Source organism: Austrofundulus limnaeus, unplaced genomic scaffold (genome assembly GCF_001266775.1).
Source record: "Austrofundulus limnaeus strain Quisiro unplaced genomic scaffold, Austrofundulus_limnaeus-1.0 Scaffold50, whole genome shotgun sequence".
Lineage (NCBI taxonomy): Eukaryota > Metazoa > Chordata > Actinopteri > Cyprinodontiformes > Rivulidae > Austrofundulus > Austrofundulus limnaeus.
This window is the reverse complement of record NW_013952452.1, coordinates 876,437-897,390: the sequence shown is the minus strand read 5'-3', so window position 1 is coordinate 897,390 and position 20,954 is coordinate 876,437. Positions and strand designations below refer to the sequence as shown.

Below are 20,954 nucleotides of genomic sequence, written 5' to 3'. Positions count from 1 at the left end.
ATGAGGTACAGTGTGGGTCAAAGTGTGGGTGGCGTGTTTGGGTTTTTGTGTGGAGGTGTGCGCACAGAGGGCCGGTGAGGATGTGTGTTGAAGCTCAAGAGTGGCCGAGGCGAGGCTGCAGAGGGAGGTGTGTGGAAATGGTAATCATTTGTTGTACTGATTCCACTCTAGCCAGGGCAGCACGCACTCACTCACACACACACACACACACACACACACACACACACACACACACACACACACACACACACAAAAACCCTCCCTTGCACATACATAGCTCGCTCAGACACAAACCAACTGGAGTATAAGCAGACGCATGCGGTGGCGTTGTGGAAATAGACCCCTCCGTATTGATCCCCTTCACATTCCCTTAGCTGGGCTGCCACACATGAACACAYTCACACATAAATATGTGCACTAACACATTCACAGACCTACTTTAACACCTAACAATGAAGCAACACTGTTGTTTCTTCTAAAGAACTTTAATGAATGTAACAAAYAAAAATACGTTTTAATTTGCCGATGTAAATCAATTTTTTTTTTGTATTTAACTAAAATATTGTATTAAATGAACATTTTGYCTGTTTCTGCAGGTCAGTGGCTGCAAGGTTCATGAAGGAGGTGGCAGAGCTCAGGGAGAAACTCCAGCAGGCTGATGACCAGAAACTCAGGGCTGAAAGAGAAAAACATGATGCACAAGTGCAGGTAAGGAATTTCAAATGGATTCTTATAAAGACCTGGGATGGACCTGCTCAGTGTGTCCCCCACCTTCTGCGCAGGAACAACTGGCACAAGTAGTGGCTCCACTTTACAACTTATGTCAAGGAAAAAAAATATTATTTTTAAATTATACAGTATTAACATAGGCACCAGCTATAAGATAATGGAAACACTTTTTTACCTCTTAAGTGGGATACATATTAGGATTTTTGAACAAAAAAGGTGTACAACTTGCAACACTTCCTGTATTTAAATGTTAATATCCAAAACCTCTTACACTGAGTTTCTGGATTTTTCTACTGTAACTCACGGCCTGGCCCATTTTGTACCAAACAGAGTCAGGTTTTCTGTACAACACAAAAATGCTAATTCACCTTCTCTCGTCTCATTTTATTCCCTCCGATGTCTTCTTTATTTTTYTTCCCTGCCCGCCCCTCCTTTTCCCTTTTTTTGATGATTAGTGGCATATATCYGGGGCTAGAGCTTGGATTATCTTGTCTGAGAGGGAGGGGTCTGTGCAGGGCCAAACTGCAGCGAGGTGATTTGGAGCGTTAATTCTTGGGTGTAATATTCCCTGATATTCCCTAATGTTCTGGCTGGGAGCTGGGGGAGTCTCAGGGGAGAAGGGCTGTCAGAGCTGAGCCACTGTGGCACAAAGGCAAAGTGGATAATTAAGGGCAAAGGCAGTGGGAAGAAATGATGTTCAACTTAACATCGCAAAAACTTTAAATTCTGTCCAACACTTCCTCACTCTCTGATTGTTTCTCAGGTATTGATTTTGCTTTATTATTTATTTATTTTTCTTTTTTAAATGTTCTGGAAATGTACTTTTCCTTGGTTTCTTCTATTTTTATGCCTCCTCTGTTTCTCTTAACTTCACTCTTTCTCACAYTTTACCTCACCTTACCATTTCTTTTTTTATTCCTTGTGAATAATGTAACACACGTGGCATGGTTCTTCCCTTTTTTTTTTGTTTATTGCAGCAGGGTGATTGCCTAGGGCCAGCAAGACGCCAGCTAAGGCCAGTTGATTGCTCCGTCAGTAGTCAAGCAAACGCTCACAAAGAGTTCTTCAACTATTTCACGACTGTTAAAAATCCTTTCATCTCTGCGTTTGCGGCGAGACTGGGCTCTTTTCTCTGTTGCCTGTGATCAAAACTGTTGCACGACATGTCAGAGTTTGTCAGGAGTCTCTCAGGCCAGAGTGTTTCATGAAGTCGGTATGGAAAAGGCTRCTGAATGAATGATCAAGAAGAAAGTGAAGGTGTGTTTCTGCAATGTTCAAAGCAGCGGCAGCTTTGGTCAGTCGTTCTAAAATGTTAATATAATTTAAAAATAATATTTTTTTCCTTGACACAGGTGGCAAAGTGGAGCAGTGCTACTCTCACAATGTAACAAAACCGGTTTTAGTTTGARTTTGCCCAAAAGGCCCACATTTACAACATTGCACCTCATAGAAAATGTGTTTTGGCATGAAGTTTTGACTGCTGTCAATGCGCAACGCTAAGTTAAAGTTCCAAATGCACAGAAAAAATCATCTTTGCATGCTTCTGTTGCATAACTGTATATATTTATGGGACTTTCCTACTYTGTGTGCAAAGTGCGGGTAGGGGGTATTCAAATTAAGCACTCGGAGTGATTTTAAAGGTCTGCGCTCACGATACTTTGCTGATTATACAATATTCACCTCAAGGTAGCAAAAAAAAACAAAAACAAAAAAAAAAACGCATGCCTTAAATTTTTCTGTGTGGAGCACTCACAGGTGTGGTTCACTGGAAGAAAGTGTGTGTGAAGGAAGAGCTTCTCCTTTTGAGCAAATGTATTTGAAACGGCAAAATGAAACTTCAAAACTAGTGTGGTTCAAACAGAACTTCAAAAACACATTCTGTGAGGACAAAGCTGACATCTTTTTGATCCTGTAATAATTGCGGATGAGGACCAAGTGAAACCAGCTGTCAATGAAATTAAAAATAAAAATGACAGTTATAATGAGCATATTTTTTGTTGTTGTTTTGTTATGTGATCACTATTACTTTGAAGCTCCAAATCCCTTATTGTATCATTTAAACTCAGACTTTTAAAATCTTTGTTTTTTATTGATCCAGTCAATTAGTGGTTATTCTTTTATTTATTTATTTTTTGTWAAAGTAATTGGAAGTGATTTTGTGTACTAGCTTCTTCGTCTTTGTGTTCAGCTTAGATGTATTAAGCTGATGAAACAAATATCCCCACTTTCTTTTGTTGTTGCAGGACTCGGCAGCTGCCATGTTGTGTTTTTGAAACCAGTGCACTCGAGAAATATGTAGCCTTACGTGCTCCTCCTTCGCATACAATCACAATGTCACAAGCTTTTTATTTTTTTTTACTCTTTTTATTTTAATACATGAATCATTACAGCTAGATGTTTGAGAATAATGCATGCTTGAACAAGCAGCCAGGTATGAAAGCACAAACCATGTTTCCATCTAATTGTAATGTGAATTTTGAGTGAACTTTTAAAATGTTGTAAAAAAGGGGGGGAAATTTTGATTAGGGCGTTTGGAGCGAATCAACCAGGYTACACAAAGCAGACATTGACGTTACTCATGTCTGTAACAAACAGCAAGTAGATGTTGCAAACTAGCAGGGACCTAGCCTGGTAAAAACCAGACCCTTGTCCTTCACTTTGCTTCATATGAGGGTCTGGACTCTCGGCTGTAGAGAAGCAATTTTTGCTGGAGGCGTGGCCTCTGTTGAAGTTTAAAATGATTGGATTGTTTGGCCRCAATGTATGYGTGCCAGCTCCACTGTGAAGGAGGCTAAGCTAAGAAGCTAACTGGAAATTGCGTGCCCTGTAAACAACCCTACTGAGAGGAGAAATATACYGAGCTGAATGAGAAGGCTGTAAAAGAGAGCTGCTGCTTTGTCTGACAAATGTAATTTAATTCGGAAGCCTTATMAACACGGACTGGCTTCATTCACTTCCTCCTCTGCCGTATGCTAAACCAACTAGCAGACACTGCGCAGAAAATCGACGTTGTTCAAAACTCTGCCTTGTGTTTGCTGACTGGYCCAGGTAAAATAAACTAYAAGCAGACACTGCACAGAAAATCGACGTTCTGTTCTCTGATTGGYCCACATGAAAATTCTCCCAAAGAWATCCTTGTCCRTGGGAGAAATCCCAGACGGAGCAGTGAAGTGAAACTAGAATTGAGCAGAACTGTAGAAAGGCAAGGGCCAGACTAGCAGGGACCACACATCTCAGGACAATGGAGAGAAGTTTTCAGGAATGTGTTGCTAGTTGTAAGTATTCTGTCATATCAACCAGTATTAGCGATGTCACGCTATCAGTCCACACATACCTGTTTTTTCTTCCAGCCATGTTTTTTTATTTTTATTTTTTTTTGCACATTATGGGAGTATTCGGGAAGACGCSGACAGCGGAAACCACAGATCCATTATTTGAGTTAAATGTTCGTTATGTCAGAACTCCCTTTTTGGATTAACTCTTTGCATTAACTCTTTTTCAGTCAACGTAAAATCTTGCTTGCGAAATTGAGGAAATTTTTTTTGTTTTTTGTTTTTTTTTTATTTCAGATATTGCAGTTTCCATCAACCTTTTCTAATCTGATACTTCAAAATATACATAGAAAAATGTTGAAGAGTCAGCACCTGAAAACATGATGTGAGGTGGGTTTCTCTTTTTGAACACAGACTCTGTTGCATTTGTTTACATAAAGGGGGCGGGACTTGAAACTTGCTTTGGACCAAGCTGGCAGAGAAGCGGGTCCTGTTCTGATTTTATTCCCATATTCCGGACCGAGGTCTACCTATGTTTACAGTCTTTGGTGTACAGTCAGCAGTTTACTTCCTCACCCCTGCACTTAACAGAATTCCTTCCTTTTTCACTCAYGCTGTCCTCCATCATGTCAACAACAGATGAGGTTTTCAATGAATCGGACTCCAAACAGTGTTTAAAGATCAGTGTGATGGCTGTTGTGACTATAACTCCTTCATTAGGTCCCAATCTCTGTTATTGACCTGCATAAGATGAATTATCCAGTGACAAAAAAAAAATCAAAGAGTTTGAAATAGTAAATGGTACACTACAGTGGCCTATGGAGGAAATCTATATTACAAATTGCATTGGAGCACAGAGGCTGAACCTCAGATCGCTCTGGTTCTTTTGTGTCTGTTATTGTGTGTTCAGTGTGCGCCATGTCTCTGTTCCATGCAGTCTTGTGTTGTTTTAGAGGTTTAGTGGTTGTTTTCTGGTTTAAAAGAGAAGCGTTTGCATGTTTTCCCACTGACAGTTTTGGAATTGCATGTATGTCACTAAGCACACACAGACAGACACGTGCACACTTTCTCTCGGCCCTGTCCCTCCACATGAGTCCAGTTCAAATACACAGCAAACTAAAGGGACGTTTTCTGCGACTGATCATCTCATCCGGCTCCTCTCCTTCTCCCCTAATTTTACTCTGCCACACACACTCACACAATCAGTCATTAGTGTGTCTATATCAACTTTTTTTTTCATGGGGTAAAGATTTTAAACAAATTTTAATGAGTGTTYGGATAGCAAAAAAGTTTAGCAACAYATTTTTATGCTACTAAAGTTGTGATAGTTGCCTAAAAACTGTTAATAAATGTAGGCCTAGAAATCCCTGAAGGGATGCATATCACCCACTGCCTTTCATACCAGAATTGCGTACTAAGATCATCTCTTTTTGACAAGTGMAAAGATTGAAGACTGTTGGTCAGACCTTAAAAAATAATATTATATGCATTGCCACGCTCAGAATATATGTTGTGAATGACTCAGCTTCTAACAGAATACTACGGAGCCCGCGAGGGGACACAGGGGGATTTTTTTCTTTTGCGATACCTCGCAATACCTTTGCGTTACCTCGCAATATTGTTTTGCGTTCCCATGCAGAAGTTTGTTTTGTATATGAACTGAACTAAATCAGAGTTTTATTTTGAAATATCCGGTTACCAAAACAGGATGTGTCACCACAAGTCCGTGAAATTGACATCGATGTTGTGTGGCTGCACTGTGTTAAAATATCGGCATATGACATACTTCCATGTGTGGCTGTGTGATATATTCATTCTGAAGCTGAATTAAAACAGTAGGCTAACTCGCTAATGGTAAACATGTGAGTTTGTTAATAAACCGGCAGGCACAACAGTGATAAACGACTTTTACGAGGGAACGCAAAAGTTATTGCGAGGTAACGCAATACTATTGCGTGGGAATGCAAAAGAAAAATCTCCCATGTCCCCTCGTGGGCTTCATAGAATACATCCTAGCCCAATGTGTATTTTTTTTAATATTTAAAACAGGGACAATATACAGTATACATTAACCACAAAGGAAAATAATCACTGTATCAGCTATAGGTGCAAATTTCCACCTGTAGTCCCTGACTCATAATAAAACTCATTGAATTAAATCCCTTTTTGTGTTTACTAATATCATTTAGTTGTGGCAGCCATCTTGAATTACACAGACACCTAAAGTTAATGAGTTATAGATGTACATCCAGTTATTACTTTCTGAAAGTCCCAATAAAAACAAGCCTAGTTGAGTCTAATTATAGGATAGATTTATAAGTATCAATTTATCTTGGTGAAACTATTCAATGATAAAACCCAAATAATCCAGTCAAATAAAACCCATTTGTTTACTTGATTATTTAAAAAATGTTCCAAATGACTAACCAAGCAATGCACTTTGTATTTTTCAGTGTGTGTCTGTGTGTACCATCCGTGATCCCGCACAGCTCATTAGGCTGCAGTGCTGTCATTTATTTGAGAGATGGAACAGAGAGTCGGGAAGACAAACAAACCATGTTTTCTTATGTTGTCTCTTTAACTGTAGTGGCCCTTTCATAACTGTCCCACGCWATGTTGTTCTGCAGAGAAGGAGCTGAAAACATTCAGGGGAACATCACATATCAAAATGTAAATGATTTTACACAGGGTGGAAAATATGATAAATGCAAGACTATTTGTCACYGTGGCGTTTAGTTCTGTTTTGTCTAAACTTGTAATGTTAGATTATGAAACATTTGTTTGGCACGTTCATACAATTTTTTTAGTCGTGTTTGTTTATTTGAGGGTAAATTTGTAACACTTTTTAGTGAAATGGCACACAGGATGGCGGAGGCTGGATCCAAACAGGCCTTTATCGTGTATCAAAAGCAAATAACATAAAGACAGGGCCTGTGATGGACGTGCGACCTGCCCAGGGTGTACCCCGCCCATCACACAGTGACAGTGATCCCCATGAGCCTGAAAGGAAGAAACAGGTACAAGATAATGGGTGAATGGTTAAAGGCAGGGCTAAATAAATAMATTTAAAACAATTTCTTAGAAAAATCAAAGTGATTGTTGCAACATGAAGTATGAAATGATAAAACTTTAAAGACAAAATAAAAAAATAATAAAAAACAGACAAAAAAAAACCAAACATAAACTAAAAGGTCATGAAACTAATAAAAGTGGTCTAGAACCACGTACCTACCATAACCAGTCATTACCCAGTCCATCTTATTAAGGGTTATTTTTTGTGTATTTGTTTAATAAAGGTGTAGAAAATCCCAATAATGGACTTTAGTTTAAGATAATCCTTATGTGATCACTKCATTGTAAAAATGAGTTCCATTTTCAGTTAGATGCACTAAGGCAGGCAATGTTTCTTTTAGTGCCACTGACATTTGTGTACTATTTTTGCATATAAGAAAATGCAGAGGWGGGTAAAGTACCCCAAAAAATTGTACTCAAGTAAGAGTATCCTTCTTCAATATATTTTTACTCAAGTAAAAGTAGCTAWTTAATAAATGACTCAAGTAAGAGTAAAAAAGTATTTGATAAAAAGTACTGCGTAACTGATCAAGACATCAGTCATATAATATTTAAAAATGGCATCATCAGAAAGACCAAAATAAAAAGCTACGTAGAAATTTTGATGTTTTTAAGATTATAATGAAAATAATTCACATAGATAGCATAATTACAAATAACAAAAACTGCAGGTGTGTGTTTGTGTGTGGTGAACTTTTACTGAAAACAAGCTTGTTCTTCATTCATTGAAGTTACTCACACTGGGTAGAGTATCCTGATATTTTACTCAAATAAAAGTAGCAATACTTCATAATAAAATTGCTCAAGTAAAAGTAAAAAGTACAGCTTAGTAAAAATTCTCCTAAAAGTACATTTTTTTCCAAAACGTTACATAATAAATGTAGTAAATGTAACTATCCAACTCTGAGAATTAGTATGTGCAAAAAAAAAAGACCAAATAAAAATCAAAGTAGGATCTGCCAAATCTAAAATGCATTTATATCTTTACATTTGTAAAAGACACAGGTTTGAACACTCGATAACTCTCCAGGACTGACCAATTAAATACATGGAATGCATTTCTTTAAAATGTCAGTGTTTTTTGTTTCAAATACATGCAAGCACTAAAATTATACCTTCCACTGAAGATGAGGGACTTCATCTAGCAYAGAAYTGAAATCAAAGCAGGTAATGTGGCTGTGTAGATGCACACTAGATAGGGTATTTCAGTAATGGCAGCTGCTGATAAACAACCCAGCAGCATGCGTAGGAGAGTGTATGATGAAAGGACTCTGGGAAAAGGAGTCGGGCCGTGCAGCAACCGCAGCAGACGAAGGTAATTAAAGAAGCCATCATCAGCATCATTAATATGCTAGATCTGCTGTGGCCCACTGACTAGTCTAATGGAGAACATGTCATCATCGTCACCATTAGGGAGAGCAGGACACACACACAAACACAAGCACACACCGTCTTAATGTTGGGTCATGCCATGATTACCACCATTAAGCCTAGAGTGAGAAGGCCTGCTTTGGAAGCAGCATTCTCTTTTGCCATCACACACACACACACACACACACACACACACACACACACACACACACACGTGCATGTGCGCGCTGGTAGATCTTTAATTCAGACCATGTGAGTGATAAGTGTGCATATTTAAGTGATGTCAGGCCTGTTGGGTCTTTTAATTAGACAGAATGAATGAATGTTTTATAAAAACGTGTTTAACAATAAATGTGTTCATTAATTTGACGAGAGGAAGTGCTCTGATGAGCTGAGTGGAACGGAGTAATGGCCTTGTATTTGGCTCTTGTGGTTTGATGGTGGGAGATGTGACAACAAAACTGTCCGTTCCTGATATTCTGCTGATTTTCTTTTTTCTCTCTCTTTTTTTTTTAAATTTTTATTCACCTTGAAAAGTCAGCTATGAAYGATGATTGCCCCATGACCTTGGTCAGTTTGTTCTTTTTTCTTTTCTTTTTTTTTTCTAGTGAAAATAGACTTTTATTTCAATAAAGGTAGTGTGCAGTGTGGTAACCATCTACAATTTATTGAAAAAAAAAGCAACACTGAAAATCCATTAACTGCCAAAGTTCCTGCAGTCTTTCCTTTTCTTTTTCAATGTAATTTAATTTAGTTCATTTATATAGCACCAATGCACATCAAAAAAAGAAAAAAGTTAGACTCTTGCTTTCAATTCAGATCCAGATTTTAATATTTTATTTTTTATTATTATTACAATCCATTTAATATGTTATGAAATGGTAATTAATACAAATGTATTTATCTAATGAAGCCAACAGACTGGGTTAAATGTTCACTTTATCTCAATCTGGAATCCTGAGCAGCCCACTGATGACAGGAAGTAACCACCAACAGAACCAGGCTTCAGTGGCTATATAAAGTCTGGTTCCATCTGTATCACTGTATTTGACTGTTTTTTATTTTCATCACAGCTCAGCTGATAATAAAAAGGACAAACATTGCTTTTTGATAAGCAAACCTGAAGTTACTCTCTTTCTGCAACACAAACTATCTGTTGACTTTTTTTTCTTTTACTGTACCTCTGTCTGTGTCACTGTTTCCCTCATGTACCTGTCGTTTCTTCTTTGCCTGGTTGTTGATGGTAGCTGCGCATTTTGGTCCGGCTGTGAAGGAGGAGGTTTGAGCAAAGATCATTAACGGGTCTATTGTTTTATGTTATTTAATAAAACTTAACAGGACGACGCAGTCTCTGTGCACCAGTACACTCAACCCCAGTACAAAACCACTTCCTCCCACACAATGAAGCACGCTAGCGTCTCCATACACTTATGTCGCACTTGAAATCTGCATTCAGAGATGGCAAAAATGGTAGAGTTTTTTTTTATTGTATTACTTTTTTTTATACATCAGTCGTTATAAGCAGCGGAAGCTGCTCCAACAATATTAGCTTGATAATGCACATAGCGGTGCTGCGAGGAAAAGTGTCCTCCGTTAAACACTTCACCGGAGGGCGCAATGAAATGCTGCGAACATGTTCAGGCTATTTAAACTGATATGTTGGTATTCAGAAAATTCATATCATAACAAAAATAAAAACTGTTTTTTGCTATGAACTGGTATTCCACCCAGCACTAAGTCATGTCTTACTGTCCGCCCATCCGTTTTCTGCCGCTTAGCCGGAATCGGATCTCGGGGGCGGCAGCCTAAGCAGAGAGACCCAGACTTCCCTGTCCCCAGCCACTTGGGCCAGCTCGTCCGGGGGAATCTCAAGGTGTTCCCAGGCCAGCTGAGAAACATAGTCCCTCCAGCGTGTCCTGGGTCTTCCTCTGGGCCTCCTCCCGGTGGGATGTGCCCGGAACACCTCACCAGGAAGGCATCCAGGAGGCATCCTAACCAGATGCCCGAGCCACCTCCACTGGCTTCTCTCGACGTGGAGGAGCAGCGACTCTACTCTGAGTCCCTCCCGGATGACCGAGCTTCTCAGCCTATCTCTAACGGAGAGCCCAGACACCCTGCAGAGGAAACTCATTTCAGCCGCTTGTATCCACAATCTCATTCTTTCGGTTACTACCCAAAGTCTGTGACCATAGATGAGGGTAGGAACGTAGACCGACCGGTAAACCGAGAGCTTCACCTTCTGGCTCAACTCCCGCTTCACCACGACAGACCGGTACAGCGCCCACATCACTGCAGACGCAGCACCAATCCGTCTGTCGATCTCCCGCTCCATTCTTCCCTCATTCGTGAACAAGACCCAGAGAACCTTAAACTCCTCCACTTGGGGCAGGACCTCCTCCCCGACCCGGAGGTGGCACGCTACCGGTTTCCAGCTCAAGACCATGGTCTCGGATTTGAAGGCACTTATCCCCATCCCGGCCACTTCACACTTAGCTGCGAACTGCTCCAGCGAGAGCTGGAGACCATGATCTGATGAAGCCAATAGGACCATATCATCCACAAAAAGCAGAGATTCAACTTAATGTCTTACCTTGAATGTGAAAAAAACACTGTTTATTGTTCCTCAAAAGCTTGATATTGGAAAAATCGCACTGATTTGTTTTTAAACTTGATGATTGTTGGTCAACACATTAAGCAGGTTTCAGAAGTTAAATATCTGGTCTTCTTGAAGATTCTCATTTAAATATTAAAAATGTGTTTTGCATGTTTTACAGGTTTGTAGTCATGAATAACTGTATTAAAAAGAAGAAATCCTCCAAACCCAGATCTTGTTTATTGGTTTTGAAGAATAGTTATAGAGAACTGGACATATAAGCCTTATCTTGATAGAATATATATATTCTAACTCTTTCACCTACATTACTATAGTCAACTTCTATTCAACAGCACAAAGCTGAAAGGACAAGAAGCATCACCACACTTGGTTTGTAAATGCATTTTGTTGGCCCTTTTAGCCCGCCCATCATCTGCTAAAATATTTGTGCAACAAAACCAATCTAAATGTTAAGCAGGTGTGCTACCTCACTCCTCCCCCTTCTTTCAGTTGCGCCCTCTYGTCTCATGTCTCGTTCCCTCTTTCACTAAATGTCCTTCTGTCTCCCTCACACCCCTCGTTCTCCCACACTTTCTTCACTGCCTCCCCTGACACTGGTGGAAACAGTGTGATGATGGGTAATTTAGTTCTAATCACAACATCAGACTTGTGCTGCGATTTACATCCCTCCACCAGCCGAGCCAGTCAGACAGTCAGGAGGGAGATGTTAATGTGAGACCGCAGGTAATTACTGTCATTACAGCATGCCTCACATTCTACCAGTCTGTGTGTGTGTTGGCTTGTGGCGAAGTGTGCAAATGTCTTTTGAGTGTGGRTGTTTTTTTTTGTTGTTGTTTTTGATTTTTACTTTTAGCTTCTTAAATGGCAGGACTTGATATGTTTGTATATACTTGTGTACCGACATTAGATTTTCAACATAGCTTCCTTCTCACGACATTAGGTTGATTTAAACAAAACAGAAATAATCTGATGCATTGGAGGATTCACAGTATTTATTCTGCTGCTGATAAATGAAATAACAATTGATGGCCTGGCTCAGTTCATCCTTCTAGATTGAATGATTTTCTTACTGTAATTTCATTGTTCCTACGACTTTGTTGTCACCGATTTGCGGAAATGCAAACRTTCTACAGTATATTCCAAATGCAATTTAAAACATAATTTTTTGATCACGTTACAACGTTTGACTTATTAGATCACTGAATTTTTCACAACTTAATTTCACACCCAATGATCACTGTCTTTTTGAGCAACAGCTGCATCATTTTGCAGGAACTTACAACATTGTGAAGATCAAAAAAAAAATGCTTGTCTGGCAGGTAAGTCTTCACAGTGCCTGTTTATGAAAGATTAAGATTTTTTTTCTTCTTTTTACACATAACTTTATACACTCACCGGCCACTTTATTAGGTACACCACGCTAGTAACRKGTTGGACCCCCTTTTGCCTTCAGAACTGCCTCAATTCTTCGTGGCATAGATTCAACAAGGTGCTGGAAGCATTCCTCAGAGATTTTGGTCCATATTGACATGATGGCATCACACAGTTGCCGCAGATTTGTCGGCTGTACATCCATGATGCGAATCTCTCGTTCCACCACATCCCAAAGATGCTCTATTGGATTGAGATCTGGTGACTGTGGAGGCCATTTGAGTMCAGTGAACTCATTGTCATGTTCAAGAAACCAGTCTGAGATGATTCCAGCTTTATGACATGGCGCATTATCCTGCTGAAAGTATCCATCAGATGTTGGGTACATTGTGGTCATAAAGGGATGGACATGGTCAGCAACAAGACTCAGGTAGGCTGTGGCATTGCAACGATGCTCAATTGGTACCAAGGGGCCCAAAGAGTGCCAAGAAAAGATTCCCCACACCATGACACCACCACCACCAGCCTGAACCGTTGATACAAGGCAAGATGGATCCATGCTTTCGTGTTGTTGACGCCAAATTCTGACCCTACCATCCGAATGTCGCAGCAGAAATCGAGACTCATCAGACCAGGCAACGTTTTTCCAATCTTCTCTTGTCCAATTTCGATGAGCTTGTGCAAATTGTAGCCTCAGTTTCCTGTTCTTAGCTGAAAGGAGTGGCACCCGGTGTGGTCTTCTGCTGCTGAAGCCCATCTGCCTCAAAGTTCGACGTACTGTGCTTTCAGAGATGCTCTTCTGCCTATCTCGGTTGTAACGGGTGGTTATTTGAGTCACTGTTGCCTTTCTATCAGCTCGAACCAGTCTGCGCATTCTCCTCTGACCTCTGGCATCAACAAGGCATTTCCGCCCACAGGACTGCCACTCACTGGATGTTTTTTCTTTTTCGGACCATTCTCTGTAAACCCTAGAGATGGTTGTGYGTGAAAATCCCAGTAGATCAGCAGTTTCTGAAATACTCAGACCAGCCCTTCTGGCACCAACAACCATGCCACGTTCAAAGGCACTCAAATCACCTTTCTTCCCCATACTGATGCTCGGTTTGAACTGCAGGAGATTGTCTTGACCATGTCTACATGCCTAAATGCACTGAGTTGCCGCCATGTGATTGGCTGATTAGAAATTAAGTGTTAACGAGCAGTTGGACAGGTGTACCTAATAAAGTGGCCGGTGAGTGTATAGCCTATTAACATTGCTATTGCATATTGTATTTTACTGGTGAGCTACGGGTGTATTGGATAAACTAGGCAGCACAAATAAAAGTAATTAGTTCATAACAAATTTCCACAAAAAGACAATAAAGAATTGTGTACTTTAAAGTTTTGTAATGTACCATATTTGAGCAATAAGGTAGTATACCACCAGACTTTAACTTGTTGGCGAGCAGTAAACGTGAGGGAAGTGAAGACTGAGAGACTATATGAACTTGGACTGTTGAGGAAACTGGAGACCAGGTGGCTTAATGACAACAGAGAACAGGTGGAAATGGGCAGCTGACTGAAACAAAGTGCAGAGAAATGACAGGAAGTGCAAGGAGGCACTGACAAAAAAAAAAAGACAAACAACTACAAAAATATCAGGAAATAAACATAATTAAACTGCAAAACTTTGAAAAAATACATTGAAAAATGTGGATTGTGGCTGTTATAAACAACTTTAAAAAACTGCCACGTGCTTAATGTGTTGTGTATCTGTATCAAGCTACTAATCTCTGTTCTAAACTATTTTTTGTAAAAAATCTTTTTATTTACTCGTCCTGTTTGTTTCTTCAAAGTGATTGCTACATATTTTAATGCTCGATTTGTTTTGTTCCTAATTCTCCATCTGCAGAATCAGTTAGTTTCATCTGAATGCATGGTCGTTTCCAGATACACCATCAGCCAAAAAATATGTTGTTATTTTTCTGGTATTAAAACTGCACCTGCAGGCATACGCGCAGAAACATTTGTTTGACGGCTGCAGTTGATGTTTTGACATTTAAGGCTATTCGTTTAACATGATTTTTTTTTGGACTTAAATTATGGCCCACATGAAACTTTTTCCCATGTTTGTCCCAGTCTTTGTGGAAAGATGGTGTGGTGTATCAAGGTGTTTCTGTGGCGATAAGGGTAATATGTCAGGGTCCCTGGAGTTTAGGCCTGGAAGGGTCCTGAGTGATAAGCAGAATGGAAACGTCAGCAGTTTGGCCACTGCCATCCAGTCCATGTTTTCACCCCCTCCCCTCCTCCCCTCCCCCACAACACATACATCTTTTTATTTCTCCAATCTCATCTTTCGCTCCCTCCCATCCTCCGTCTTTTCTCCCTCCTGCTGAATGCCTCACCTTGCTATTTATACCTGCGTCTGTAAATGCCATCTCTTTCATCCTCCATTATTCTCCATTTACCCAATTTCCCCTAATGTTTCTATTATACCTTGTTTTTGACATTTATGTCCACCTTTTCTTCGCCTCCCCACAATTAGAGCTTCACTTATCCCCCATTTTTTTACATCTCTTTAATCACACCTTTGCCCCCTTAAACTCACATTYGGTGATGAATATGAAATGCATGTGTGCTTGAGCGTACGTGTGTATAGAGCAGGAATAATAAAATGTTTTAGGGTAATGATTGTTGGTAATATTTGTATGAGGATTGCTTTTTCTTTTACTTTTGAAGCTTTAGTTAAAGAAACATGTTTAAATTCAGGCAGCAAATGAGCATCAGTGAGCAGCAACAAGATTGCAAAACTGTATAATCAGAGGGAAAGTGAAAATTTCACCAAACATCATTTTGTAACGTTATTTACTGATAATACTCAACTGTTTTTTTTTTTTTACAGGTTGCTACTCTTCAATCAGAGCTGGAGGCAACAGGACTCAACAATATAAATATTTGCAAGGAGAGCAATTTGGTTCTGACAAATCTTCACCTTTGGATCTCTGAACAAAGGTATAAATGTTCCCTGTACACTTATTATATTTTTATCCAAGTACTTACAAATAACTCAAAGAAGAATGAAATAATGGTGTTAAGATGAATTGTCTGTGTTACATATTTGCGTCTGCAGGGTTCCTGCAGATCCTTAAAAAGTCTTAAAAGTCATTGAATTCATAAATCCAAAAATAAGACCTTAATTAGCCTTAAAATGTCTTAAATCAATCTTTCAGACATCTTAAAAATGTTAACACATCGTAAATAGGATGATTGTAATTCATCTCAAATATTAAAATAATCGGTAACATTAATTTTTTTTTAATATTCACATGCAGACTTTCCCTTTTGACATCACTTCTTGTTACTTCACATGCAAATATCTCAACTGTTCATCTGAGCAATGTGAAATTTGTTTTGTAATATGTTAACAATCTTGTCTTTCCAAAAACGCATTCACTTTTCTTACAAACATTGATGTCATAGGCACTTTAAGGTTTTATCTACAGCAAGTTGGGGTTAAGACCCCACTGTGGATCCTAAAACTCTAAATCTTGTGTCGTTAAACTGACTGCTAAGAATGTTTTTGCTATATTTAATGAAAAAGCAGTTAGATATGGATAAAAACAATTGGTCTATTAGCTAAATATTTGAATACTTCAACCAAAAATACTTTGCTGCTACAGTTTATTTATTTATTTATTTATTTATTTATTTATTTATTTATTTATTTATTTTCAGTTGTGTTTATTATGAAATTGGTCTTGAATTTAATTTCACTGGGCATTAAAAAGTCTTCAAAAGTCTTAAATTTAACTTGCTTTAAACTGTAGGGAACCCAGAGTGTTCCAAAGTTTCTGCATCATGTAACTGAGAAGCATAAGGACACACACACCTACGGGTGTGACATGGTCCTCTTTGTGGAGATAAAAGCAGTCCAGCCAGGTTCTGTGCAAATCAGTAACAGGAGAATCCTAACAGTGGTTGTGTGCAAATTCAGGGGCAGGTCCTTCCAAGGACCTGGCCTACCCGGTCTAGGTGGACCAGGTCCTTAGCCATGAAGTCCTGAAAAAAAGTGGCTGTGAATTACTGGTCCGGCCTTCTGCTTTATCCCCACCTTTATCCCTGGCTTATGTCCTGTCACCTACCAATCTAACTAGTGCTGTACCAAACGATTATTTTCTAATCGATTAATCTAACAATTATTTCTTTGATTAATCGATTATTCTAACAACAAATCTAWAAGTTATTCTGATGTGAGTGCACTGGATATTTAATATGTTTTCATCATATTAACAAGAACAGTTCTTTAATATTGTAATATTTTCTTTAATAGTTTTTTCATGGACACAAAATATGCACTCTACTGTCAATTCTTCAACAAAAAAAGCTTAAAAGATTTAACATCAATATAAAATTCAACTAAAAGAAATATAGTACAAGATGTTAACAATCTCACAAATGAACTAAATCATACAAAATTCAAGTCACTCTCAGGAAAACCTATAATAAACATTTATTTATTATTTTTTATTTAATATATTTCTAATGTATAAAATTTAACAAATATCAAGACAACATCCAACTCTTTGTATTGTAACATCAGTTGTGTAACTTATTTCTTTAAGSTGAAAACTGTTGAAAACAACAAGACTGTTTTGTCTTATTGCACAAATTAAAATCCAGCTCCACATATTACTATTGATGTCATTTCCCCGCTAGAAAAATGTGTGATGGAGGTCCATGGAAGGCAAATAAGTTTAAATCAAATAAACAAAAGAGGATGCAGTTAAAATTAATAAAAGGTATTTAAGATACGTTTTGAACATCCAGAACACGTCCAACACTTGTTGGCTGCTTGTGCTCTTTAGGTCAGACGTGTGTCGGGAAGCTCCTCTGTTGTTTGAGACGCTGGGGGAACCGTCTGATGGAGGAACCGTCTGCTGGGGGAACGTGGCTCGACCTAACACCGGTCTCTGTTTAATGGTGGATGAAATTAAAAAAAAAGTGGTGGTACTTTATTTACTTTGAGCAAGCGAACGTCGTGCTCACAAGATAATTAATCCACCAGATAATTCAGAGGCGGTCTGTTTGGTAAATTTTACTCCAGGAGCTGCGAGGCTTGTTTTCAAGCTTCAGACTGAACTGAAGCAGCGGCTGCTGACGTCATTACGATCTTGAGCGATGCTGCRTTCAGRACAAGCATGGAAAACTCACCACTCTTCTGCCAATACGGTCGCAATGATGCATTTAGGTACCGAAATGGAATTGCATGAACATTCACATGGTGTTCATACAGTGAATCGTTAATAAAAAATCTGCGTCAACAAATTTACATAATCGACGTCATCGATTATTTCAACTAATCGCTGCAGCCCTAAATCCAACCCATTCTCACTCCCAAGTTGTCACATATTGACGCTTTCCCAAGGTTCCCTCTGCGTCCAGTTTTGATGCGTCGGGTACCTTCCTCACGTCAGTTATTGACGAGATGGGGCGGAATACGTTGTCATAATTTCAGAACATGTAGAAAATTCATCAAAACTGCCGTCCCAAAGCCTAAAATTAACTTTATTCACTCTAGACATGCTGTCCCTGACCCTAGTACCTAAAATAAGGTAAAATAAGGTGAATAAAATAAATAAAATAAAATTAACCATCAACCCTGATACCTAAAATTAACCGTTTTTAGAAATCAGAATAAGACTCGTTTGTCATTCACACACAACATCAAGATGCAGTGCAGAACGAAATTTGCAGTTTAGAACATCGGTCCGGAGAAACACACACACATGACAAACATGGGGGAACAAATGTCCAGGGTCTTTCGCAACTTAGTGCGCTACCTTTGCAGTTTAGAATGCACACACACAATAGGAGAGGTGAGCTTAGAAAGAGCTTCGATCCTGTGTTTTATATAGAAACACACAATCATACGCTCAAAAAAACTACTCTGCATAGAGCAAGACAGCTAAGGAGGGGAGGGTGGTGGGGGGTCAAAACACATGGTATGGGGGAGGGATGCAGCGGAGCCGGTGACTTCCAAGGCAGACTTCGTGCTGGAACCGATCAGAGACCTCCAGAGNCACACACATAGGAAGGGTGAGCTAAAAAAGAGCTTTGATCCTGTGTTTTATACAGAAAACACACAAACATACACTCAAAAAACTACTCTGCATACAGTGCAGTCAGCTAAGGAGGGGAGTGGGGCGGGGGGTCATATGGTATGGGGAAGGATTCAGCAGAGCCGGTGACATCCAGGGTAGTACTCCGTGTTGGAACCGATCAGAAGACCTCCAGACGCGGTCTTCAGACCAATCCAAGCACAGGTGAAGCAGGTAGGTATGGGGGGGTGGGGGGTTCAGCGGAAGTGGTGACATCCAGGGTAGTACTCCGTGTTGGAACCAATCAGAAGACCTCCAGAGTCCAAACAGAGTAAGTAMTCTAAAGTAGTAGAGGGAGATAAATTGTAGGAAATTCACRTGAGCTACATGTTCCAAAGCCTAAAATTACATAATATTCGCCATAGACATCCTATCCCTGACCCCAGTACCTAAAACTAACCAGTAACCCTGATCCCTAACATTAACCACAGACCCCAACTCAAAGATCCCTATATTTTGCGTCCCAACACATCAAACCTGGACACCGAGGTAACCCGGAAATGCCTGGTGCGTCAAAAACTGACGTGACGGGTGTACCTGACGCGTCAAAATATGACGCAGAGGGTATCTTGGAAAAGCGTCAATATGTGACAAGTCGGGAGTGAGAATGTGTTAAGCAATCGTGACGACACTAAACTAGCAAAAATTTGCAAAATATATTTATCACAAAACAAATTGGCTTTAAGGCAGTATTTGAAGAACTAAGTGATTCGTAGATGCACGTTTATTTTGCTATACCAGCTCATTTAATTTTTGACAATAATAATAATAAAAAAAACATATCGACACAAGTGACAAAAACATTAACAACACAATTGCCAGATAGTTATTTAAAACTGGACTTATTTCTCTCGCTTCATCCGCCCTTATGAGCAGAAAAAAAATCCCCCGGTTGGCCCGCCATGCTTATGGAATATGGTGGCCCAAGAAGGATCCATCGAACCCGTCCCTCAAATGGGCGTAAAATGACGCGTTTATTGGCCGCATCGGAGGAGTCCTCGAACTTGGACAGCCTCTGGCACGGTGCTGTGACCGATTCGGCCTTCGGCGGACGCAGGCTCTGAATTTGGACATAGCCAGGGTCTGCTTTTAGAATTTCGTGATGTAAAACACTGCAGTTATTGGAGTCTTTGTGCAACTGCAACACCAAAGTTAGATCTCACACTTCTTTAAATTCTCTCACACTTCATTTTGGAGGAAAACTGTGCAGTCATTATAAAATTTAACATCAGAAAATGTTTACCTTCTCATCAATAAGTTAAACAACCGCAGATTTAATAATAGTTCTGGATTAAAATACTTCAAAGGAGCACAAAGTAAGTGTTTAATGGATGTGGAAAAGGGGATTTTAACATGGAAAGCGAGAATATTTGAGTGTTTTCTGTGTGCCAGACATAATAACTGAACTACTAGTTAAAGGCCGCTCTGGAACAAAACAATCCCCGGCGCTGTTGCTGTTGTGCGGCAGAATTTGGTGCCTGCCATGTTAACAGAACCCTCTTGATGATCACGCGTGTCTGTAGTACACTGCAGCTCTGTGTATATTCCTCTGTTTAACTCTGTCACTGCAATTCTTTCCCCTTTGTTAGACATCTCCTGGAAGCTAATGACACGTTGAAGGCGGAGATGGGGAGACTCAAAGAGGTGGAGGATGAGAGGGAGCGAGACCTGGAACGCTTCAAGGTGAACAAGTGCAGAGCGGAAGAGCAAAGATCTACAAATCARGAGAGACGAAGAAGAGTCAGTCACAAACGGGCCTGTTTTTTTTTCTTGTTGTTTTTGTAATTGTTTGCAGGCTCAGATCCGAGACCGGGGCATCGAGGAAGACAGGAGAACGTGAGTCATCTACATAAACGTGCTCCCTGTGTTATGTGTGTAAGGAAGAGTAAGTAAGTACGCGAGCGCATACATTTGTGTGCCTTCGGCAGCTGATCAAATTTAGGCATTCACATCCAACAAAAGCGTTGCCCACCACGTTTCGCTCTCTCATACACAATCTAGCCCGAACAAAGCTGATGATGATAATAACAGCAGGACTGGCAAGTTGTGAATGAAACACCCCATGGGCCTGGGCCACCTGTGTGTGTATGTGCGCGTGTGTGCTTGCTATGTTTCTTCTTCAATCTGAATGTGTTACTCATGCTGGGCATTTAACAATGATTACACTCCAATCAAGTGCCTATCCTCTTCTGCTTGCCACCCCTATGGCTGTCAAACAGCATTCATCAATGGAGAGGAGACATATTTATTATGCTCATTAAGGCAATGAAAACGAAAGTTGCACAGATGGGATTGGGTGWGTAGGATGGAAGTGAGAAAGGAGGGTGGGCACGTGGAGGAGAGGGTGTTTGTGCGGGCACCTGCCTGGAGCAGTGTTCTTCCTACCCC

The 20,954-nt window shown here is 39.9% G+C and overlaps 1 protein-coding gene across 1 annotated transcript in view; it reads left to right on the top strand.

Moving 5' to 3' along the window:
* LOC106517560 (tropomyosin alpha-1 chain) overlaps window positions 1–20,954 on the top strand; it is a 214,157-nt gene that overhangs the window by 100,526 nt on the left and 92,677 nt on the right. Inside the window, exons 9-12 of the mRNA XM_014008467.1 lie at window positions 597–708; window positions 15,311–15,420; window positions 20,156–20,249; window positions 20,362–20,402. Of these exons, the coding sequence (XP_013863921.1) occupies window positions 597–708; window positions 15,311–15,420; window positions 20,156–20,249; window positions 20,362–20,402 (357 nt within the window). The remainder of the gene's footprint in view (window positions 1–596; window positions 709–15,310; window positions 15,421–20,155; window positions 20,250–20,361; window positions 20,403–20,954) is intronic.